The sequence below is a fragment of the Chelonoidis abingdonii genome, chromosome 22, assembly GCF_003597395.2.
Source record: "Chelonoidis abingdonii isolate Lonesome George chromosome 22, CheloAbing_2.0, whole genome shotgun sequence".
NCBI classification, from domain to species: domain Eukaryota; kingdom Metazoa; phylum Chordata; order Testudines; family Testudinidae; genus Chelonoidis; species Chelonoidis abingdonii.
In genome coordinates this window covers 5,689,812-5,710,222 of record NC_133790.1, presented here as the reverse complement: position 1 = coordinate 5,710,222, position 20,411 = coordinate 5,689,812, and the positions used below count along the sequence as shown (strand labels likewise).

Sequence of the window (20,411 nt, the reverse complement as noted above, 5' to 3'; positions counted from 1 at the left end):
CTTCTTCCAGATTAAATAAACTGATTAGGAGATTCTCTTCCCCTCTGAAATTCATTCATCTCCTTTAGGCAGCATTAAAGATCTTGACTGGTACATTAGCTAGACACCCCCATACAGTTACATTTCGCACAAATGGAGAGAGACCATTCACCCAAGTTTCAGCACGTTTAATATCCTTTGTTTCAGATGTTACTGGACAGTGTCAGTCAGTAAGAACTACATCAAGGGCTGTCTCACACAACTGTTAAAATGTAAATAAGAGGGATTCTAATCTACCCATTTACAAATGCTGATCTCATTCTGTGCAAACACTTGGCAAACTACCTTAAAATGACTGAGTGCCTATGAAAGGTGCTGCTGTGACAGCTCAGGGCAGAAGTCCTTGTTAGCTACAGCAGAGGTATAGAGTGAGCAGTAACATGCAAGCTCCCCTGCTCCTACTGCCCTGCCAGCATGCGTGTGGCTAGATGGAACATGGTTAGGACAGAGAGTAGTTTAGCCCCCCTATCGAATAGGGAGTTGTTAATTCAGCTGCTGGTCCTGCAACTTAGACTTGCAGAGAGGTGCTTGTCTGAAATAGATCCCTAACCAGTAATATCAACTAATGTCACATAGGCCCCTGAATAGCTCTCAGACAGGCTGGAATTAAGCTGACTCTCTTATCTTTTACTTTACTAATGCCAGTTCTTTGACAGCTTTACCTCCAACACCATTCTGTTTCACAGTTCTCCTTTTGCTCTGGTTTTAGTCTCTGCCCCCCCGACCCTGCTCACAAGTCTATCTTCCTTGATTAGAGATTTCCCCCCTCAATAGTGTGATCAGCTACAAAACAAAAATACTGTACACTTATAGGTCTCATTTTCTGAAAAGGAATTCTAGGGTACAGTGTTCTACACACAGCAAGCTTTCAGCAAAAGGTAAGAGGATCCCAGCTAGTGTAAAAATATATTTTAAACAAAATAGAGTTTCTATAGGAGAGCAAGCTATGTTGTACATTTCTAATTCTTTAGAATATTTTACAGCAGCCAGATGCCTGGTTGTACAGTCTACACCCTAAAACAAAGTTCATGTACAGTCATGCTTCAGCAGATGAGGGCAAGTCTACAAAGCAAAGAATTGGATGCATTCAGTGCATGAACAAAAGTCATGTACGTGAGAAAATGGAACCTTCCTAAAATGAAGCTAGCCAACTGGTTAAGGCAAGAAGCAGATTTAATGCAATGCAATTCTAGCTGGCTCCTGTAACTCACCCATAAAAAAAACTAATGCTACTTTCACTTGTTGGTTCTGCTTAGCAACTGGATAAGTAACAGCTTCAGTTGCATTGGTTTTGGCCTAAATTGCGGAAACCGCTGCAGTTGACTGTTGAACAGCTTATCCAATGGAGAGGACAGAGGCACAAGATCTCCCACACATTTGTAAGAAAGGGTAGGTCTGCATCCTTCAAACACTGAGCACATGTCCTCCGACACAGTCAGGCCTTCATTTAAGGGAGACACTGTAACATATCAAGTTTAACATGGGTTCTAGGATGAAGAGCCAGATTTGAACCAGAGTTTTCACCCTAAGAAGCTTCATGCCTGCAGATAGCTGTAGGGCAAACTGAATGGGTGGCTTCAGTCTCTACTTCTCAACTGGAAAAACGAGAAGGGTTAAAGGAAAATAAGGGAGTCCCTGAGGTCCAGATCCTGAAAGCTATTTGGGCTCCTAATAACATTCAGGACCTGGGCTTGCAGTGTGTGTTCAGCTACCACAGGAACTGGGGACAGCAAATACACTCAGCTAGTCACTGCACCCAGTCTGAAGATGTTACATTATCCTGGCAGCTGGCTGTGCTGCCTGCACACGGAGTGTGAGCAGTTCCTCGAGCGTATGGCAGCCTGGAATGGTAGCAAGCTAGTGACTTGTGTGAAAGCCAACAGTATTTGGGGCGTATCTGAAAGATGACCGATTCAGAGAGGGGAAAGTGAACGTGTGGTTTCCACACTACACGCATCATTCCCACCTCACTCTGAGGACAGCACTCAAGAGTATGCAGATACCTTGCACTGGGTTTAAATTTAAATACGCAGAAGACAAATGTATAATGCATCTTATTCTAAGAAGTATACTTCAGAGAGCACAACAGTGTTACAATGTTAGTCTGCAACAGGTACCAGTCTTTGTATATACGGTTCCTATTTAATTAGTAGGAATGCTTATAAATAATTATGGAGACAAGGTGGGTGAAGTAATGTCTTTCATTGGATTAACTTCTGTTGGTGAGACAAGCTTTCTAGCTTACCAAGACCTAAGGAAAAGCTCCGCGTAAGCTCAAAAGCTTGTGTCTCTCACCAACAGAAGTTGGTCCTATAAAAGATATTACCCCCCCACATTGTCTCTCTAATAACCTGGGACCAACACAGCTACAACACTGCATATAAATAACTATGTTCGATTACTTTCATCGCATACTCATTTCACAATCCCTTGTACTTTAAAGCAGTTAGCACTGCACCAGACCACCTTCAAAGGGGACAGCTGGTTAATCATTTAACACGGACTCCCTTACAGCAGGGAGTATCACATTAATTCTCAACACCATTACCATGGTTTATTATTTTTAAACACGTCACTCCATTTCACTGTCCATGCTAACTCATTTATTCCTATCCTAATTCTGCACTAGCACAATGCTGCAGTGTTTAGGTTGCACACACTAACTGGGATGGGGAAAGTTTTTATTTATAGGAGCATTTCTGATCTTGGTTAGTAGGAAGAGGCTTTTTTAAAAAAACAAAAATCAAAACACAAACAAAAAAAACTTTAAAACTTTGGGCTGAACCTACCCTGTCATGTCCTTTTAAGGGGATCCAAGATTTGTTTTGTGTTTCAGACACATCTAAAACTGAACACAATCTCCAAGGAGAAAATAATGTATGAAGTGGGACTTAGATAAGATAGGAAGGCAAAATGCTGATTAAAATCTGCCTATGATTAGCTAGCTAATGCAGTGAAATGCTTTTAAATACTGTAGATTCCCCATTAGCTGGCAGTCAGCTTTATGAAAAGCTCTGAAAACAACTTCTAGCTGAGACTTATTTGGACGTGGCATTTAGTGTTGAACGTAACATTCAGCTTGGGTCCCGACACTTGGGCCTGGTCATTCAGAAGTGGGGCCAGCTGCAGTGAGATCAATCCGCTTGTCCCAATCCTCACTTGCCCCTTTTGCTACGGCCTCTCCTAGAAGGCGGCTTTCCCATGCCCCCCGCTGGCGAGCTTGCAGAAGATGCCACTGCAATGTTGATCTGTCCTTCCTGGATTTCCTGCCTGGTCTCAGCTGGGAGGTGGTTAATTTTCTGTTGTGTTTCTAAGTAGAACATGACATCCCGCAGCTGCTCCTGTATCTCTGTGATCTGCAGGTCCTTCTGCTCACAAGTTTCCTTTAGAACCTTCTCTTCTTCCTTTAGTTTGTTCTGCAGTAAGACCTGATTTGCTCGCAAACATTTGTTCATTTCCTGTTCCTCCTTTAGCTCATTGGAGAGTTTGGCCACCTTGTTATTCAGCTGAATGCACCTTACACACAACAGACAAGGAGGAAAAAACAAGTGAGACATTGCAGCCACAGTGACCTGATTTATCAGAGGAGTTAAGCTATCAGGGGTGTTAAGTCAGACAAAGTCTATAGAATCACAGAAGTGTAAGGCTGGAAGAGACCCCAAGAGGTCAAGTCCAGCACCGTGTGCTGAGGCAGGACCAAGTAAATCCAAACCATCCCCGACAGGTGTTTGTCCAACCTGTTCTTACAAACCTCCAATGCCGGGGTTTCCACAATGTCCCTTGGAAGCCTGTTCCAGAGCTTAATTACCCTTAGAGTTAGAAAGCTTCTTCCTACTATTTAACTGAAATCTCCCTTGCTACAAATAAAGCTCATTACTTCTTGTCCTACACTCAGTGGACACAGAAAACAATTGATCACTGTCCTCTTCATAACAGCCCTTAACAGATATGAAGACACTGTAATCAGGTCACCCTTTCAATCTTTTCTCAAGACTAAACGTGCCGTTTGTTTAACCTTTCCTCACAGGTCGGGCTTTCTAAACCTTTTCTCATTTTTGTTGCTCTCCTCTGGGTGCCTTCCAATTTGTCCACATCTTTCCTAAAGTACGGTGTCCAAAACTGGACCCAGTACCAGCTGAGCGTTCCTCACGAGTGCTGAGTGTAACAGGGCAATTGTCTTCTGTGTCTTACATACGGCACTCTTGTTAATACACTCCAGAATGATATTTGCCTTTTTCACAGCTGCATCACCTTATTGCGTCTCATTCCATCTGTGATCCACTATAACCTGCACATCCTGTTCAGCAGTGCTACTGCCTAGCCAGTTATTCCCCATTTTGCAGTTGTGGATTTCATTCTTCCTTCCTAAGTGAAGGACTTTGCACTCGTTTTTATTGTATTTCATCTTCTTGATTTCAGACCAATTCTCCAATTTATCAAGATCATTTTGAATTCTAATCCTGTCCCTTGAAGTGCTTGCAACTCCTCCTAGCTTGATGTCATCTGCAAATTTTATAAGCGTACTCTCCATGCCATTATCTAAGTCATTAATGACAATATTGAACAGTAATGCAGCAGGAGGATTAATGTGTCAGGATTCCTTGCCCTTGATTTCTGAATGGCAGGAAAATACTCTTTTGGGTGAAATCTGAGATCTAGGCATTGGCTAGATGTTATAATCAACTGGTAACACCAAGATGTGAGGACAACAAGCTACAGTGCAGAAGGACAATAGAACTGTCACATGTTAACAGTGATCCCTTATCACACAGGTTTTCCAATCCAGCCTATAGTTTACTGGCAATTTTGTGTCATCCGTTTGCCTACAAACACATGTTCCACACGCAGTATGGTACACTGGCTTGAGCAGACTCCAGCTTTACTACTGACTTTCTGGATGATCATGGGATAGTCACCACCTTTGTGCCCCAATTTAATCAGTGTGTATGACAGGGACAATGCTTGCTCAATTTCCAGGAAAGCATGTAAAGCACCAGGGATGACAGGTACTGTACCAGAGTGCTAGTGATTGTTACAAAGACAGACACTATGTGAGGCATCTTTAATTTAGATGCTTCAAAGTTTGTTTTAATAATGCATTATTCATGGAGAATGCCTCCTTCCAGCTGCTTTCCTTCTTTTGCAGGTTGTATTACTTCTGACTACACAGCTGACTGGCTTCCACTTCTGAGTGGGCATGGAAGGAGAAAGATTTAATGAATGCTAACCAAGCAAACTATGAGGAAAGAGCATAAGCTCCAAAGCTGCATTCCATGCTACAGCCACTTTAAATACATGACACCCACAGAGGTGGGACATCGGATTTTTAAAGTCAGGGTCCTTACCACACCAGTTGAGGATATTAAATATTCATATTCAAGAAATACTGAGAACCTGATGAAGAGAGTTTTAAAAAGTCAGATCCAATTTGAGTCTTAAAGTAGTGTGTATAAAAACCAGAGCTAGAGACTTGTTAAAAATCTACTTTTAGAGACAGAAACATACTTCCTTTCCACAGATTGTTTCTCTTTAAGTAAGTTGTTCAGCCTGTGCTCCAAATTATCACATTTCTCAATAGTCTCTTTAAATTTAGTCTTCATGTTGTTAATCTGTAAAAACAAACAGACATTTCAAACAGGTCAAAGTCCTGTGCACTTTCATTACAACAGTCACATTTTCGGAAGCATTTTCTAGACTTTGACCAATTACTGACTCAAGCGAGCAAGTGTTCAGAAAAAAATCCCCTCCCCCACCTTTTTTAAAGAAATCCCTATAAATGCTGCTTGCCAAAAAAGAATAAGAATTAACAGAAACACTGACAAGAGGCTAATTGTTATGGAATCTGCTTCTAGAGAACCACACCTAAGCTTGTAAAAATGGTGTGGGGAAGACCTTGATGGACACTAAATAAGCCTACAGCAAATCCCTAAATTGCTGCCGTCTTTTTCTGAAGTTTAAATTTAGAGAGAGAGTTAGTTTAGCAATTCACACTCAGATATTGGTTTCACTTCAGTGTTTACTAAGCAGCAGCAACAGACCTCTGTCATATGACAGTGACCTATTGACATTATCTCTCAGTCATGCATAATGCAAACCAAAAAGGTTGCATACGTCTGGGTATGCATCTTGTTCCACTGTAATATACAACCAGGCACCATTGCTTTGCTTAAAGAGACCACACTCCAACACGTGATCCGTGGACCTAATATGATGTATGAAAAAACAAAAACAAAACAAAACAAAAACAAGGAATGTCTTTGTATCCTAACCCAGTGAACGGAATGATGGCTCAAAGTGGGGAAAGAGAGATGTCATTCAATAGCTAATAAAAAAACCTTTCACATACTGGCAACATGGACTCAAATGGACACTGCTTTTTTGAAGCAGCAGCCTTGACAAGTTTAACAGCCACCACACACACTGATTTAAATGGAGCCACTGTGAAAGCAGGTCAGGTTTCATGCTTTCCAGGCTCATAGTTTAATGTTTATACAACTTCTGGTTAATTCTGGGATGCACACTTGCCAAGGGATAGTGGAATATTTTGTACAGTTAATTCAAAAGGCCCTTCTAAGGACAGAGTTCCATGAACAACTACAGGGATCTTTAGAATAAGGAGTCTTCAGAATATATGGCCTAGTTATTTTAGTTGAAAACTAGAGTTGTATCTACTGTGTTTTCAGCTATTTCAAAGAGGATTTTAACTATAAAACTTTTTCTTTTACAGACACACAGATAAGGGTCTTCAGCCATTTCTTATTGAAAATGAAGTTTTCTGGACCCATTACACGTAGCTAATTTTAAATGAATTCTTTATATGTTTATGGAGTGGCTTAACTGCAGATACAGTGCATGATTAGTTGGAAGCCACAAAGTTTATGTAATCTTATACAGCATGCAGACAAGGGTCAGTTGAGGATTTAGCCAAGAGCTTTTACTCACTTAAAGCACAAACACCAATTGGATCAGCAGATTATGGATATTTTTTATATTCTCCAATTTCACTAAAGCTTCTCTGTACCTTTCTGCCCAAGACACTTTGGATCAGTCCTACCCATAAAACGCTCCACAAATCATAGAACTCTAAACCAATACATCTTTTGGGGGATGTGCGGAGCAGAGATTATTTCTGCTTTCATCAGTGGAGCAAGTTAATGTCACAAAAGACTAGTGAGGGCTAGTGTAGCATAGAGTGACATTTCCCAGATTTTCATTTCAGGGCTTCCTAACATTTCCACTAGTTCCATAGGTTTCAGAGCCACCAAATTTAAGTCAGGCTTCAATCTGGGCAGTGATTTGCCTCCTTCTGCACAGCTCATCAGTAATTTTCTGAGTCTGTGCACAAGACGGAAGGGATCTCCAGACTAATTCCCCTCTAAAGAAGAAAGAGAGCCCTCCTTCATATGACAGCCTAATTCCCGGACACTAAAACTGCACGGTAATGGCCTGAACAACCACAACTCCCATTAGAGCCAATGGGATCTGGGGGTGTTCAGCACACTGAGAATCAGGCCAAGTGTCCAACTAACAAGATTAGGGAAGAAAAAAATCTTACTTCTTCTGCTGTATCCTTTTCTATTCGGACTATCTTGTTTTCCCAGTAGATGCGCTGAGATTCCAGCTGGCTTGTAAGCAAATAGGAATACTACAATCATACAAGACATTTGAAAATACATAGTCAGGGCAGGTTACCACCGTTTCACAGATGCCAATAAACCCAAAGGGCTCCAGAAATCTAATACAATTAAACTGTGCAGAAGCAGCACTCTAAGCTTTTCACAAGCGGGTACAAACTGCAGATGCAGTGCACAGACAACGAAAATTAATTGCAAAATCTTTACTGCATGCTCTTGGGTTCCCCCTGTGAGTTTTAAATGGGCCATCGATAGCATCACAATAGTAAGTGCTTTATAATGAGGGACAATAAAAGCACCCTAGAAAAAGTGGTAAGTCCCCATAGCTTTTACCTTCAACAAGAACATGAAGTTACCAGTCACACCTGCTATCTGCATTTGATCTACTGAAGGATCTCCGAGTCAGCACTTCGTTTTCCATTTTTCAGGTGGTTTTACTCTACAACTGAACAGGCTTCTAAAATCCTTAAGAAGAGGGGTTAGGTGCAAATCTCATGTGATCTGCACCTGGAGAGAAATAACTGATCTTCAGCTGTGAATAAGTATCCTCAGTATTTTGTGCTTTCTTCTGGCTAGGAATGCTCATTACCAATGCTATTTTTGTGTTTAAACAAGGACTTCTTGCTTTACATCTCATCTTTTCCTGTTTGATCTTCTAGTAAATTTATAATGAGGATTTGGAAAATATAATCATTTGCTTAGCTGCACACTAACACCCACCAGATTAGGACTTCAATGCAGGTTTAAGCAGGAAGACAAAGCCCTTAAACATATTCAGTAGAGACTCCAAATAGCTATTAAATGTTTCTTTCTACAAATGTTTGATCTAGTTTGCTCTACCAGTGAACTATCTATTTAAAAATCCTACATTAAGTTCTGTTGATGGTTTCTATGCTGAATTTGAACCCACGGCCAATTAAGATGGCAGAATTCAAGTTCTCAGAAAAAATAAGGTTATAGTGATTTAGCCATCAAGTAAGGTTCCACATTGAAAAGTATAATTGTAAAAAATGCCACCAGGGGGTCCTAGAGCTTAGATTCTAGATCAAGCATGCTCAGTTTACTTCTGTCTGCCCCACAAACTCACCCTGGGTTCCTGAAGTCAAACTAGGAGTCTTCCCTTCTCATGTATCACCACCACTGGCCAGAACTGGACATCAGTAATACGTCTGCAACTCCACTGAGTTTGCACAGGTGTAACTGACTGAAATTTATGAACTTTTGGTTGATGATGCACAGGAAGGAACAGAATCCAGCTAACTCTTCACTGTGTTGGCTCTGCAGAGCCAAAAGAAGTAAAAAGCAGTAAAACATATGCCATTTTTGGTCACATTTAGCGTTGATGCACATTTACATACAGCAGCACAAAGTCGTATCTGAAGAAAGCTAAATATTTACCTCTAACTGTAAGGAATCGATTTTTTCGTCCTGACACAAATCCCCCTCACACTCATACTGAACTATCTTCCCATCAGTTTTACTTGCAACCAGTCGATGGACATAATTATCTAAAGAGAGAAAAGCAACCAAACCAAGGGTAGTTTCAATTTGAGAAAATCCAGGTGATACAACTTGGCTGGAACTATGGGAAGTACTTGACACAGCACAGTTAATCATGCAGCTTGATGCCATAGAGTAATACTGAGGCAAAGAGGTTTGTAATTACGTAACGTATTCCACATTTAACAGAATCTCCACTAACACTAGCTAAGATAGTTACAAAAGCTCAGTCATGCTTCAGGGCAAATTGATCAGGAGCCAGGCCTCTTCATTCCACCAATGCTACAGGGTTGCCCCACGGCTTTATGGGTTTATGGCCTCCCTCTGAAGCATCTGGAATGGTTTTACCAGAGAAAACAGATGGTCCCAGAAGATGGGATATTAACACGGCAAAAACTCCCTTCAAATCTTCATGTTAACTTTATTACTAGGACTGTGTTAAAAATGCCACTGCAGAAAGATTCTGAGAACTATGTGCAAGCGAGCAAGGTTACCGTTAAGAGCAGAAGGGAGAGGTTTACCTCCAGCATAGTCCCAAACTCTGTGATTGGTTAACTGCATTGCATAAGTGTGCTGAGTCTCTTCAAAGTGTTTGTAAGCGTGCCGGCTCACGTAACGGCCGCATCCAATGTGCCCACATATCAAACAAATCCAAAGGTTCTGTCAACAGAAGGAGACAGATTTTGCACATAAATAAGAGTAATATTTGTTAATGTGAAAAAGGTGCTTGTGTGGTTTTAGAGGTTTGAGAAAGCATCCAGCAAGTACAACTGCTAGCATCTTCCATCGATAGCATGCAGTGCTGCTCGAATTTCCAATCACCTTCCTAGGCAAGGCACAGGGTTTGCTTGTTGTGAGCCATCATGAAGACTAAAGGCAAGACAGCAGAAGTATAGTACAAGTCTACTGAAAGAGGTCTCAGTGTACCAGATGCAAGGGCAGCCCAAAGAGTGATCTTCCCAAAGTGAGGGCATCCCAAAAGAACACTGAAAGCAAGCTCTGAACATCTGCTATGCTTCTCAAAGGCCCTGGGAAGATTTTTCACACAGCAGGACATCTTTTTTTGTGGGACACCCTCCCCTCCCAGTGGACTGACCCCAATGGAAAATGGGTGCATTAATCTAGCCAGAAGGAAGATGGGCCAAGAGCAGCCTCGTGCATTAGGGATTTAGGAAACTAAAATGACAAAGTACCAGTGGGATCAAATCTAGTAAGTCTCACTCATCTCACACTCCACCTACTTACTTCTTGAACTCCACACTCAAAGCATTTATTCTCTTCCACTGGCTCAGGTGTTTGGCAGTACCTGCAGACAGGACACCTATAACCATAACAATCAAGCAGATACAGTTAGATACATGGAACCCGATGGTTACTGCTGAGATGGGGAGAAACTGACCTTATCCAGGAAGCTTAAGTCAGATGTTGCATCCTGGGGTTTTGCGGGACACTCCCTGCCTTTCAGCTTTTTCCTCACTAGTTTGACCCAAAGTTTGCCTCCCTCCTACACAAACCAGCTGTTCTCTCACTATTTATTCCTGTAAAACTGATGAATGCTGTTTCTTACACCAGATGAAGTGTCTTGCAATAATCTTAGTTTTAACTGTGATCCTGGAGTTGAACAGCTGGGATAAAGCCGGGAGATGAGATTGGCAATGCACCCAGTCTTTTCCATGGAGAATGCAATGCAAATCAACTGATATCATGAAACATTACTTGTCTTCAACATTAAAAGAAAAAGCACCCAGTAAAACTCTTCTGGATAGTGAACAATCTGATTATTTTGGACCACCTCAGTACTTCCTTCAATTGATCACCACGATGATTTTGAGCTTAGAAGAAGAGAGCTGGAAAAACAAAGCTAGCCTCTTTGCTCACCATGAATGGGGCTAGCCCCCTACATCATTATCCATCTCAGATTTCATGTTTAATTTTTAATGCATCTTGGTTTGGGTCTGTGTCACGCATTTGGCTCTTGTGAGAAGTAAGAGCTGTGTAGATACAGAGTGAGGAGCAAGCTCCTGGTTGGTGGGCTGTGTCAGAATTACCTGGTTGGTTAGATGTAGAGTTTTTATTCAAAGGAAAGAAGAAGCCACCCTTCTCTCTACAGCCACGTCCTTATTACTTAGATGTTCTCAATTTGAGACGACAAAACCCAGATTTCCTTACTATCTGTGTAATGCTCCTCCGGATCCTCTTACATTCTTGTGGGAGGATGCTGCAAATATGCACTACTGAAAATATTCTAGTCTGGCAAAACAACATTAATTAGAAAAAAATTGTCATGCAAGAGATTTAATTTTAGTGAGGAGATGTAGCCTTGCGCAATACACATGTTTTAAGCTTTGATATTGTGCCAGTTTTTGGTTAAAAATGAGCCAGGAGGGATCTGGATTAGTCAGTCACTGGCAAAATCTCATTTCTTTAAATTTAAACTGTTTTTGATTTATGAGGCACCAAGCTATTTTTACGGAGAAGTTATTAATTCAATCCTGCTGGCATTTTGTAAGGAGTATACTTTGGGACAAGACCAATTAGCTCTGCTGAAACATGGCATGCAAAAGAGGGTATATAGTGAAATGTTAACTGTAACAACAAAGGAATGATGCCATTATAGACAGGAAAGCAATAAAGAATTTGAGATGGGTTCTGATATTTAGTTTTCTGTAACATCGGACAATCCAAGTTACTGCAACAAATGGCAACTAATTACCAGGAGGAATGCAAAATATGAATGATAGATAAAAGGACTTTGTTCTCACTGGGAGATTCTGTGAAGGACTCAGACATGTTCAAATCTGACTGCACTATCTAAATGGAATGCGTAAAACTAATATGAGCAAAAATACTCTAAAGGATTAAGGTTAAGTAATTAAAGGCAAGAATGCACAAGTTTTAAGGATAAGATCTCTCAAATCCTTCAGCAACACACATTTGTAATGTTAAATGGCAGTTACACACTACTTTACTCTTTAGTGGAAATTTATATTGGACTTTCCGTGTAGCTTTTGGTGCAAGATTCCCTGCAAAGCCCAGCTAATGCTACTCCAGAAGAGGTCACTGTAAAGCAATACAAGGCCGACTCCCCTGAGATTACTGCCTGGGAATATCACAGCTTCAGCACACTCAGCCTCCACTGGATTGAGGAAAAAGGGAGAGGCCAAGACTCAGACCAGGATTTTGTGCTTCTATACGCAAGTCCTACTCTCCCCCCTCCACTTTTGTTTCTAAAAACTTTGGAGTAAGGGGTCAGGTACAGGCAACTGGGTACAACTTTAGTTAAAATACAATGCCTCTGGAAAAACCCAGCGGTGGTTGTAATGAAACGGTGATGGCCGCTAGCAGCACTGTGTGCAAGGGATCACTCGGAGTCTGACGCTTGGTCCTGTGCTCCCTGGCTAGAAACATGAGGGCATGTCGCCTTGGTCTCAGCCTATGCCATGTTTTTTCCTGCTGCGATCTATGACTGAAGCAGCCTCCCATTTCCCATTTGCCAAGTAACCTTGTTGGCTTTTAATTCCTTCCCTTCTGCTTTGCATTGCAGCTAAGATCTCCCCTTGGACACAGTCTGCTCTAGCTATCAGGCCCAATTCTTTGTCATTATTGTAATGTCAAATTAAATTGAAAATGCCTCAGAGCAGAGACTTTGTGTAGCTTTGGAAACATCTAAGACAGACACCTATTGCACTACGCTTCCCATACAGCCTCAGTTATCCACATGTCACTGGAGAGGACACTGACCAAAAGTAGATAAGGAGAAGCTGAGCCGTGCAAGACTGGACATAGACAATGGGGGTCTCCATGTCAAACAGTGACAAGTGACATCTCTCTCCTACAGCATTGTGTTGCTCTGCAAATAGCTCATGGCTGAGAAGAGCCGGAGGGAGCTTTGTCCAACTATCCTTCTCTAGGAGATTTGTCTTCTGTGCCTCCGAACAGGGAAGGCAAAGAACACTAGGGCTTGGAGCAGCTCCCATCCCCGCATTAGAGACGAAGAGCTGGTCCTGTCAATGTAGACAAGGAAAAGCTCCACCACACCTTAAACAAACCGCTTTGAATCAGGAGAATAAAAAGCCTCTTACGTGGTGTCTTCCCAGCGCTGCAGACACTGGCTATGAAAGCTGTGGTTACACACCGTGGTAAGGATCCCATTCACAGACTCATCCATTCTCTCCAAGCACACTGTGCACTTTGGCAGTTCCGTCAGATCCATTACGGGAAGGCTGGCTCCCTTCACAAGAAAAGGAGCACAAGCTTATTGCTGCACACACCGTATGCTATGGTAAGTTATGTACGTTTAGCTACACAACAACTTCATACCTTACTGCTTCATACCTGCGGGAGCTAAGGAGTAAAGGGATTGTTGGACATTCCAGTAAGTTTAAATGCAGACAAAAAATTCAACCACAACAGTGGCTGACCTCGTTAGCTATTCTGATTATTGGTCTAACCATCGACAGTGCACAACTAATACTCAACTGTATGCATGGCAAAACATTCAGTGATTTTTCCTAAACATCTGAGAGGAGCTATGCCAGAGACATGAGTAGGAGCCAGGCCTCAGGTTCTGTTCCCAGCTCCTCTACATTCTCTGTGACCATGCGCAAGTCACTTAATTGTTCTGCTTTATCTTCCCCATAGGGGTCACTTATACCACCTCACTGAGGTGTTGCGAGGGTGAGGAATTACTGTGTGTTAAAATACCAGTGGATAAATCTGAAAGGAAAATAATTCATCTGTTTGAGGGGAACACTTTGTTTCACTATCCTAGCCCCAGCATTACTGATTCAGAACATACAACTGCCTCTCAAAAGCACAGACATGACATGGTAAGTTTATCTGCACCATGCCCAATTCAGATTTCGGGAATCGCTAAGATCTACTGCAAGAGGAAGAAATTTGGACCTGGAGAATTTTCAGTGATCACTTATTAGGGCTGAGCTCAGTTTGGCAAATAAGTCATACTCCCCTTTGAAAGTACTGTAACAATGAAAAGCTGAGTCGGGCTTGCTGCAGTTAAGTATCGTCCAGCCCCACAGCCAGGCCTGCCCTACCCACTCCCAGATAATCCTATTGAACCACTTGTAAAATATCGGAAAAAGAAACTTACATCTTCCGATTTGAAGACTTCAGCCCTCTCCACATACACCAGCTGGCACACATCTTCCTCTATGGAGTTGAACTGTCGACCGTTGCATGCCATATAAAAGCTATCAGCATCAGCCTGTGCACAAACCAAAGGGAGCCAGCTGAAGAGGAGTAAGGCAAATGAGACGTTTTCCAAGTGCCATGATATTACCAAAAACAAAGGTATTTCACAGGTTAATCTCTTAGGCGCTCCTGCTAGTCAGGATCCCTTCATTTCCACGCTGGTTTCAGCAGAGTAGTTTTCTAGTTGAATTGGCAGGAAGAACTGAAGTGCATAGTCAGGAGAGCTATTATGATTTTAATATTCAAGAGCAATAGCCAATCTCTCTCTTTAGCAACAGTTTTGTCCCTAGTCAGCAATTTCAGCATGGGTGGAAAGCAAATACTGTGTCTCTGCAAAAACTTGGAGTAAAAAGACTGCTGCAAAGGGCCTATTCAAAAACCCTGACATTCATGTAGGTGAAAAGGATGGCATATAATTTAACTACAGGAGAGAATCCATTTCATTTAAAAGCATCTCAGATATTTGTTGAGCCACCAATAGCAGAGTATGACTTAGGAAGGGGCACTCACAGACATCAGGCCCAAAATTTTACCTGCCTCAGAATGACTAGCCAAGCCACACACTCAGTGGCAACATCACTTGGTGGCAACATTTTAACATGCTGGGATATTCCAGTACGTGATCCCACCATCATGTGAAGAGAGTTAGATTTCAGGGCATTACCTCTTCCTTGCCACCCCATGTTTTAATAGTAAAATATGAAGTGATTCCAGTCTGTCCATGTCATTGTTTCAAGTTGCTTCATATATACACAAACCCTACAGCTTCACAAAACAAATAATGATGAAATGTAATTCAAATGGCCTTTTGCTGCATGCAGCAATTGCCTTTGAGGGCCTACTGGAGCAGAAATCAGCAATTTTTGATAGACAAATGAGAAGATGCCAAGTCAATTAACTCTGGACAGTTCTGCTGAATTAGTGCAAGATTGCTCGGAAAATGTCTAGGGCAAACAAAGCAAGTTGCTACTGAGTGGGTTTTTTGGCATTTCTGGGTGCACATACATGTACACAACACATATAGGAATTTTAGCCTTGTGACAGCCATGGATGAGAACTACAGTACTCGGTCATCTAGTCCACCTCACCAATTTTGAGAGAAAAGAACAGTGTACGTTCAGTGGTCCTGCTGATCTTGACAAATGCCCTACTCTCCTCAGAGCAGTGGACTAGATGGGTAATGGCTCTTCTCAATCCTTCATTTCTATTAAAACTAATGCTGCCACATTGATCAGGCTCTTTCTGCTCTGCGCTCTGCACCACGCACTCATGAACATATTGGAGTATGTTTATGGGCATGCTGTACTTTTATTCCATCCTTGTCTGCTTACTAGAAGCACAGTCATTTCTGAAGCACCCGAAAGCAGGATTTTCTAGATTTCAGCACAACCATATGCTGTGATAAAGTACGAAGTAGGATAGAGAGGCACTTGCTTTCACAGCAGCCATTCAAGATGAAGGCCTAATTCCAGGCCTACCAGGCTCACTGTTGCTTTAATGAAAGCGTGAGAAAGACACTTCGCTTTACACAGCAAGAGGATAAGGTGTGTGATCTCAGGTAACACAGCAGGCCGCTGAAATTGGATAGCACCTTCAAATAGTATCTATAGAGCAATACACAAGCTATTTCTAAAACAGTTCTTACAGCAAAGGAGTCTAATATCTTTAGGTTTTACCTGTGTACTAAACTTTATCAGCACCATATACTGGTTTGGAGTGGAATCTCTGATGATTTTCATATGTTCAATTACTTCATAGAATGAGGCGACAAACTTCATAAGGTCATGACTGGTCATTGTAGCAGGGACTGTGAGAATACACAGCATGGCGCTGCGCCTTACATCTTCTTTTAAGGAGGTCATCTTACTAATAAGACAATAATTAGACGGTCTTAAATGGAGGTCAAGTTAGACATCTTATTATACACAGAAGACGAAAAGAAAACTTGATGCTTCATAGTTCAACTGGTCAGCTATTAACATTATTTTAAACATCAACCTCAAAGCTCTTTACCTATTTGCAAACATTTAAGATTTAACAAGAGGTTGTGGTAACAAGTCTAAAAATGCCCACACAAATTTTGTCATGAACTGTTTGCTGAAGATATGTGCAGCACTGGAAGAGACAGATCCTCCCCTTCAAACTGACATCTGTAGTTCTAGAAAAGGAGTTGGAACTTGCAAACCACAAACGCTCAAAATATTCCTAGAACAAACGAGTAACAATTATCACTAAAAATGGAGTATGCATACAACATGTCATTGTGTCCTGGTAACTTTCGCGATGAATATCGGAGACTGAAATTCTCATTTAGCTCTCCAAGGTATACAATTGTGCTATCGTAAAAATAATAATAATAATAATAATAATAATAATAATAAAAAAATTAATACATTTTGAAAGTGCAGGTTCTCACCCTATTTCTGCTGTAGGAATTTGAATGCAGGGATATCCTTCAACAGAGTCCTCTCAAAACCAGTTTGTCTGAAGCCACTATTTTTACTTATCTCGTCACTTCTAACCTTGGCACTAGCACACGCTACCAGAAGAGACCTTACCCATGGCTGGAAGGCCCGGACCTGCTTCAGGTTCTATCATTACTGTAGCTATACAATTCAGATGGCACTGTAATCCTTTCTGGATGCCAATATATCGCACTACCAGTGTGTCACTGCTCTGCCAGTCCAATGGTTACTGACTCACCCTTCTGGATGGGAGCATAATTCTATGGCACTGTTCCCACTAAGTCTATAATTAGTTAAGCGTGTTCTTACTTTGTTTTGTACAGGTGCATAATGCCATGAACTATTTCAACTGATGGATTCCCACTGAAGAAGGAAATCTGGTCAGGAAGTTGCTTAGATGGCGAGTCTGGAGCAGCCTCAACACATTCTTTAGTTTGACCATCACGTTTACTTTTATCGTCAACAGATGAAGCCTCTGAAGATTTTCTTCCTTCCACTGCAGCTTTTGTCTCATCTTTTACAAATCAAAAGCTTTCTGATTACACGCCACACATTAGAAACTTCAATTGCACTTTAATTGTCATCTTAATGTACAACAGAGCCAGATGTTAAGTCAAATAATTCCCTTTGAAAACAGAATTACAGATAGTTCTAATCTATGGAGTCTGGACATACAATAACCATCAACATAACTACTAAGCATCTTTAGTCACCAGTATTTGAGAGCTATTGGCAAGGCCCTGGGATGCTGTGAAGCCAGCTAGACAAGTTCTGAAGGGTGCCATGCTAAGTTCTGCAGCACACTGACTTTTCTACAGTTAAAAAACAGATTTTACTGAATTAAATATGAAAGCAAACAATGTCGTCAAGACAATTTTCCTTGGGATTTGTTTGGCTATAGAATTTAATATCATCTAGTTTTGATTTTTTTTTCTCCATTCTGAAGTAAGTTTTCCACAAGTTATAGAATTTTACTTTAAACAACTGAGAATTTCAAAACCTGCCTGATAATCACAAGGATAGGGTACTCTAATGTGCACGCACACATAAACCAGTACACGCTTTGCGATTACTGGCAAGACGCTGTCCCTGCTGGGCAGTGCTTTGCCTGGCCAAATGGATTCTCCTACCCAGTCCCAAAAATAATTCTTAAAAAAACCTGGCATTTTCATGCCCTTACATTTGTAACACAATAGATTTTGGTCGATGGCCACTCCTGTATACCCAGCACTTTGGAAAATCAGCCCAATTTTAAATACTTCTAAGAGCATAGCCATACAAATGTACTAGAGAAATTAACAGGACCACGCCCACCCTTTTCAAACTTTTGGAATGGGTACCTGGATTGGACTTTATAGTCTCTATGATCATATCTGTCATCTCTCTGCGACCAATATGCTGGTGAATAATTGCTGCTTTTTCCATAGGTGCCTTTCCTTCTAGACAGGCTGTAGCTGAAGCTAATGACTTTTCTTTGATTTCCTCATCAGACATTTCAGTGGCTAAGTAGACACAATGATTAATGTCATTGCAATAGCTACCCAGAAGCAGAAACAAACAACTCTACTTAACCCAGGACAGCGCAGACCTGTGTAATAACAGCAATTAGGCCATTACTAGCTTATTAAATTAATTCTTGAAACTGCTTTTATTCCTTCTTCCGGCCAGCAAAAACATGAATCAGAAGAGCGCTGTCCTGAGAATATATTTTATTTCTGCTACAACAAACATGTGGCCTGTCATTCTTTAAAATAATTTCTCTCTCTATTGTATATTCAACAGCTGTGAAGCTAAAAAAAGGGCAAAATGTAGTTAGATATTAGGACGAGTTAATCATCCCTCCAAACAGTGCACTTAACCAACTCTGAGGAGTCATATAAGCACCATCACTGCATATATATCAGTGGCAGCTATAGCCTGGTCAGATTTCATAGGGTTTTTATCTGGTAACAAAGGGAGTCTTGATTTATTATCCTTTATACAGGATTTATTATCCTTTTTAGTCACTCCTGTCAAATTTGACTGCATTTATCTGCCTACACTCCAATACACCTTAATAACTATAGAAGGTGTTTAGTCTAAGTGCTGTTGATGAGGGGACCCCCTCCACCACCATCACACCCATTTGCTGCTGCCACAAGTTTTAGTTTGCCCTGAGCAAAGCTGTTTTCTTTTAAAAACTGCAAAACAAAATGAAAGCAAAGAAATAATAAAAAAAACCCACCAAGAAAACACGTTAACCCTCCCCCTTCAAAGGGCAGGGGGGCACGTGCTTCCAAACCCCTTCAGAGATCTGCAGACAGACAGGCTGCTTCCCCAGCACCCCGACTCCCAGAAAGCGACAAACACCCTGGTCCCCTTCCCATCAGTCCCCTTGCACTACACAGAACGAGGAACAGAAAACTCTGCTCTCACACATACACACTAGCCCCCCACCCCTGCTCGGGGGGGGACACCTTGCTCCCCCAGTTCCATCGGGGGGGCACCTTCCCGCTACCCCCCTCAGATCAGACCTTCCGGGGGGGGCGAGCGACTCGCCAGCCCCCCCGCCCGGCTCGGCTCCCCGGGACTCACCGGCCGCGCTGTAGGGGAAGCCGGCGGGCAGCGGGGAGTGCTCGGCCAGCTCCAGTCGGATCACAACGAGCGACACGCTCATAGGGGCCGAGGATCCCGGGCCGGCGGGGCCCGAGTGGGAACGGGCCGGATACAGCACAACGCCAGGGATTGTGAGCCGCCTGCTTCCGCCCCCGAGACCTTTGCCCTCTGACCCGCCGGGGTCACGCAGGCGCTGCGCGGAGGCCCTGGTCACGTGAGATTCATTTACCTATACAACGGGTGTTGTTGCTAGGAGAGGGCTCCGCTCCCCAGGACTAGAGCCTCGTTCCGCTGAAGGTCAGAGGTCACCAGCTGTTGTGGTCGTAACTCCCCTGGGGCTTAGGGGTGTGGAGCGCGGTGGACCTGGGAGGAAGGTGGCTGGGCTGGAGATGGGCCCGAGGAGGCTGGGGGCAGATGGGAGTGGGCCGAGGAGGTAGTAGGGAGGTTGGGGGCAGATGGGTGGGGATGATGATTCGGGTGCAGGGGGATGAGGGCTCTGGCTGGGGATGATGATTAGGGTGCAGGGGGATGAGGGCTCTGACTAGGGAAGAGGATCAGGGTGCAGAAGGATGAGGGCTGGCTGGGGAAGAGGATTAGGGTGCAGGGGGATGAGGGCTCTGGCTAGGGCTGAGGATTAGGGTGCGGGGGGATGAGGGCTCTGGCTGAGGATGAGGATCAGGGTGCAGGCGGATGAGGGCTCTGGCTGAGGATGAGGATCAGAGTGCAGGGGGATGAGGGCTCTGGCTGGGGATGAGGATCAGGGTGCAGAAGGATGAGGGCTCTGTCTTGGAATGAGGGGTTTGGGGCGTTGGAGAGGCTCAGGGCTAGGGCAGAAGAGCAGGGTAAGGGCAGCCTGCCTAGCCATTAGTGGGTGTCAGGTGCTAGGACCCTGGGGCAGCAGACAGCAGTTCTGCTGGGAGCCGTTCTCTGGCAGCAGGAGCAGGCAGGGACGCGGCGGAGGGGGGAC

The 20,411-nt window shown here is 42.8% G+C and overlaps 2 protein-coding genes and 1 long non-coding RNA gene across 5 annotated transcripts in view; 2 read left to right on the top strand and 1 right to left on the bottom strand.

Moving 5' to 3' along the window:
* Positions 1-152: 152 nt before the first annotated feature.
* BRAP (BRCA1 associated protein) lies at positions 153-19,608 on the bottom strand. Its single transcript, XM_032800521.2, has 12 exons — positions 19,424-19,608; positions 18,190-18,351; positions 17,159-17,363; positions 16,061-16,250; positions 14,284-14,397; positions 13,256-13,404; positions 10,419-10,494; positions 9,695-9,833; positions 9,072-9,181; positions 7,595-7,684; positions 5,545-5,648; positions 153-3,555 (listed from the first exon to the last, which is right to left on the bottom strand). Exons 1-12 carry the CDS (start codon positions 19,503-19,505, stop codon positions 3,195-3,197), a joined length of 1,782 nt encoding a protein of 593 aa, XP_032656412.1. The 5' UTR covers positions 19,506-19,608; the 3' UTR covers positions 153-3,194.
* LOC142045825 (uncharacterized) lies at positions 1,359-8,302 on the top strand. Its single transcript, XR_012654705.1, has 4 exons — positions 1,359-1,428; positions 5,186-5,349; positions 6,767-6,829; positions 8,102-8,302. It is a non-coding gene; the product is annotated as an uncharacterized LOC142045825 (long non-coding RNA).
* Positions 19,609-19,632: 24 nt separating the features above from the next.
* Positions 19,633-20,411, top strand: part of ACAD10 (acyl-CoA dehydrogenase family member 10) — a 31,294-nt gene continuing 30,515 nt past the window's right edge. For 2 of the 3 annotated variants that reach the window (XM_032800507.2, XM_032800510.2), the window contains exon 1: positions 19,653-19,741. The gene's annotated coding sequence lies outside the window, so the exon portion shown is untranslated. Of the gene's footprint in view, positions 19,742-20,411 lie in introns of all 3 variants that reach the window. The other variant, XM_032800509.2, reaches the window with a different exon arrangement.

Coding starts and splice junctions, on each gene's coding strand:
- BRAP (XM_032800521.2), bottom strand. CDS start 19,505: ATGAGCGTGTCGCTCGTTGTGATCCGACTGGAGCTGGCCGAGCACTCC. Junction 18,352..19,423: donor CTTCCCCTACAGCGCGGCCG/GTGAGTCCCGGG, acceptor GTGTCTACTTAG/CCACTGAAATGTCTGATGAG. Junction 10,495..13,255: donor CAGCGCTGGGAAGACACCAC/GTAAGAGGCTTT, acceptor TTATGGTTATAG/GTGTCCTGTCTGCAGGTACT.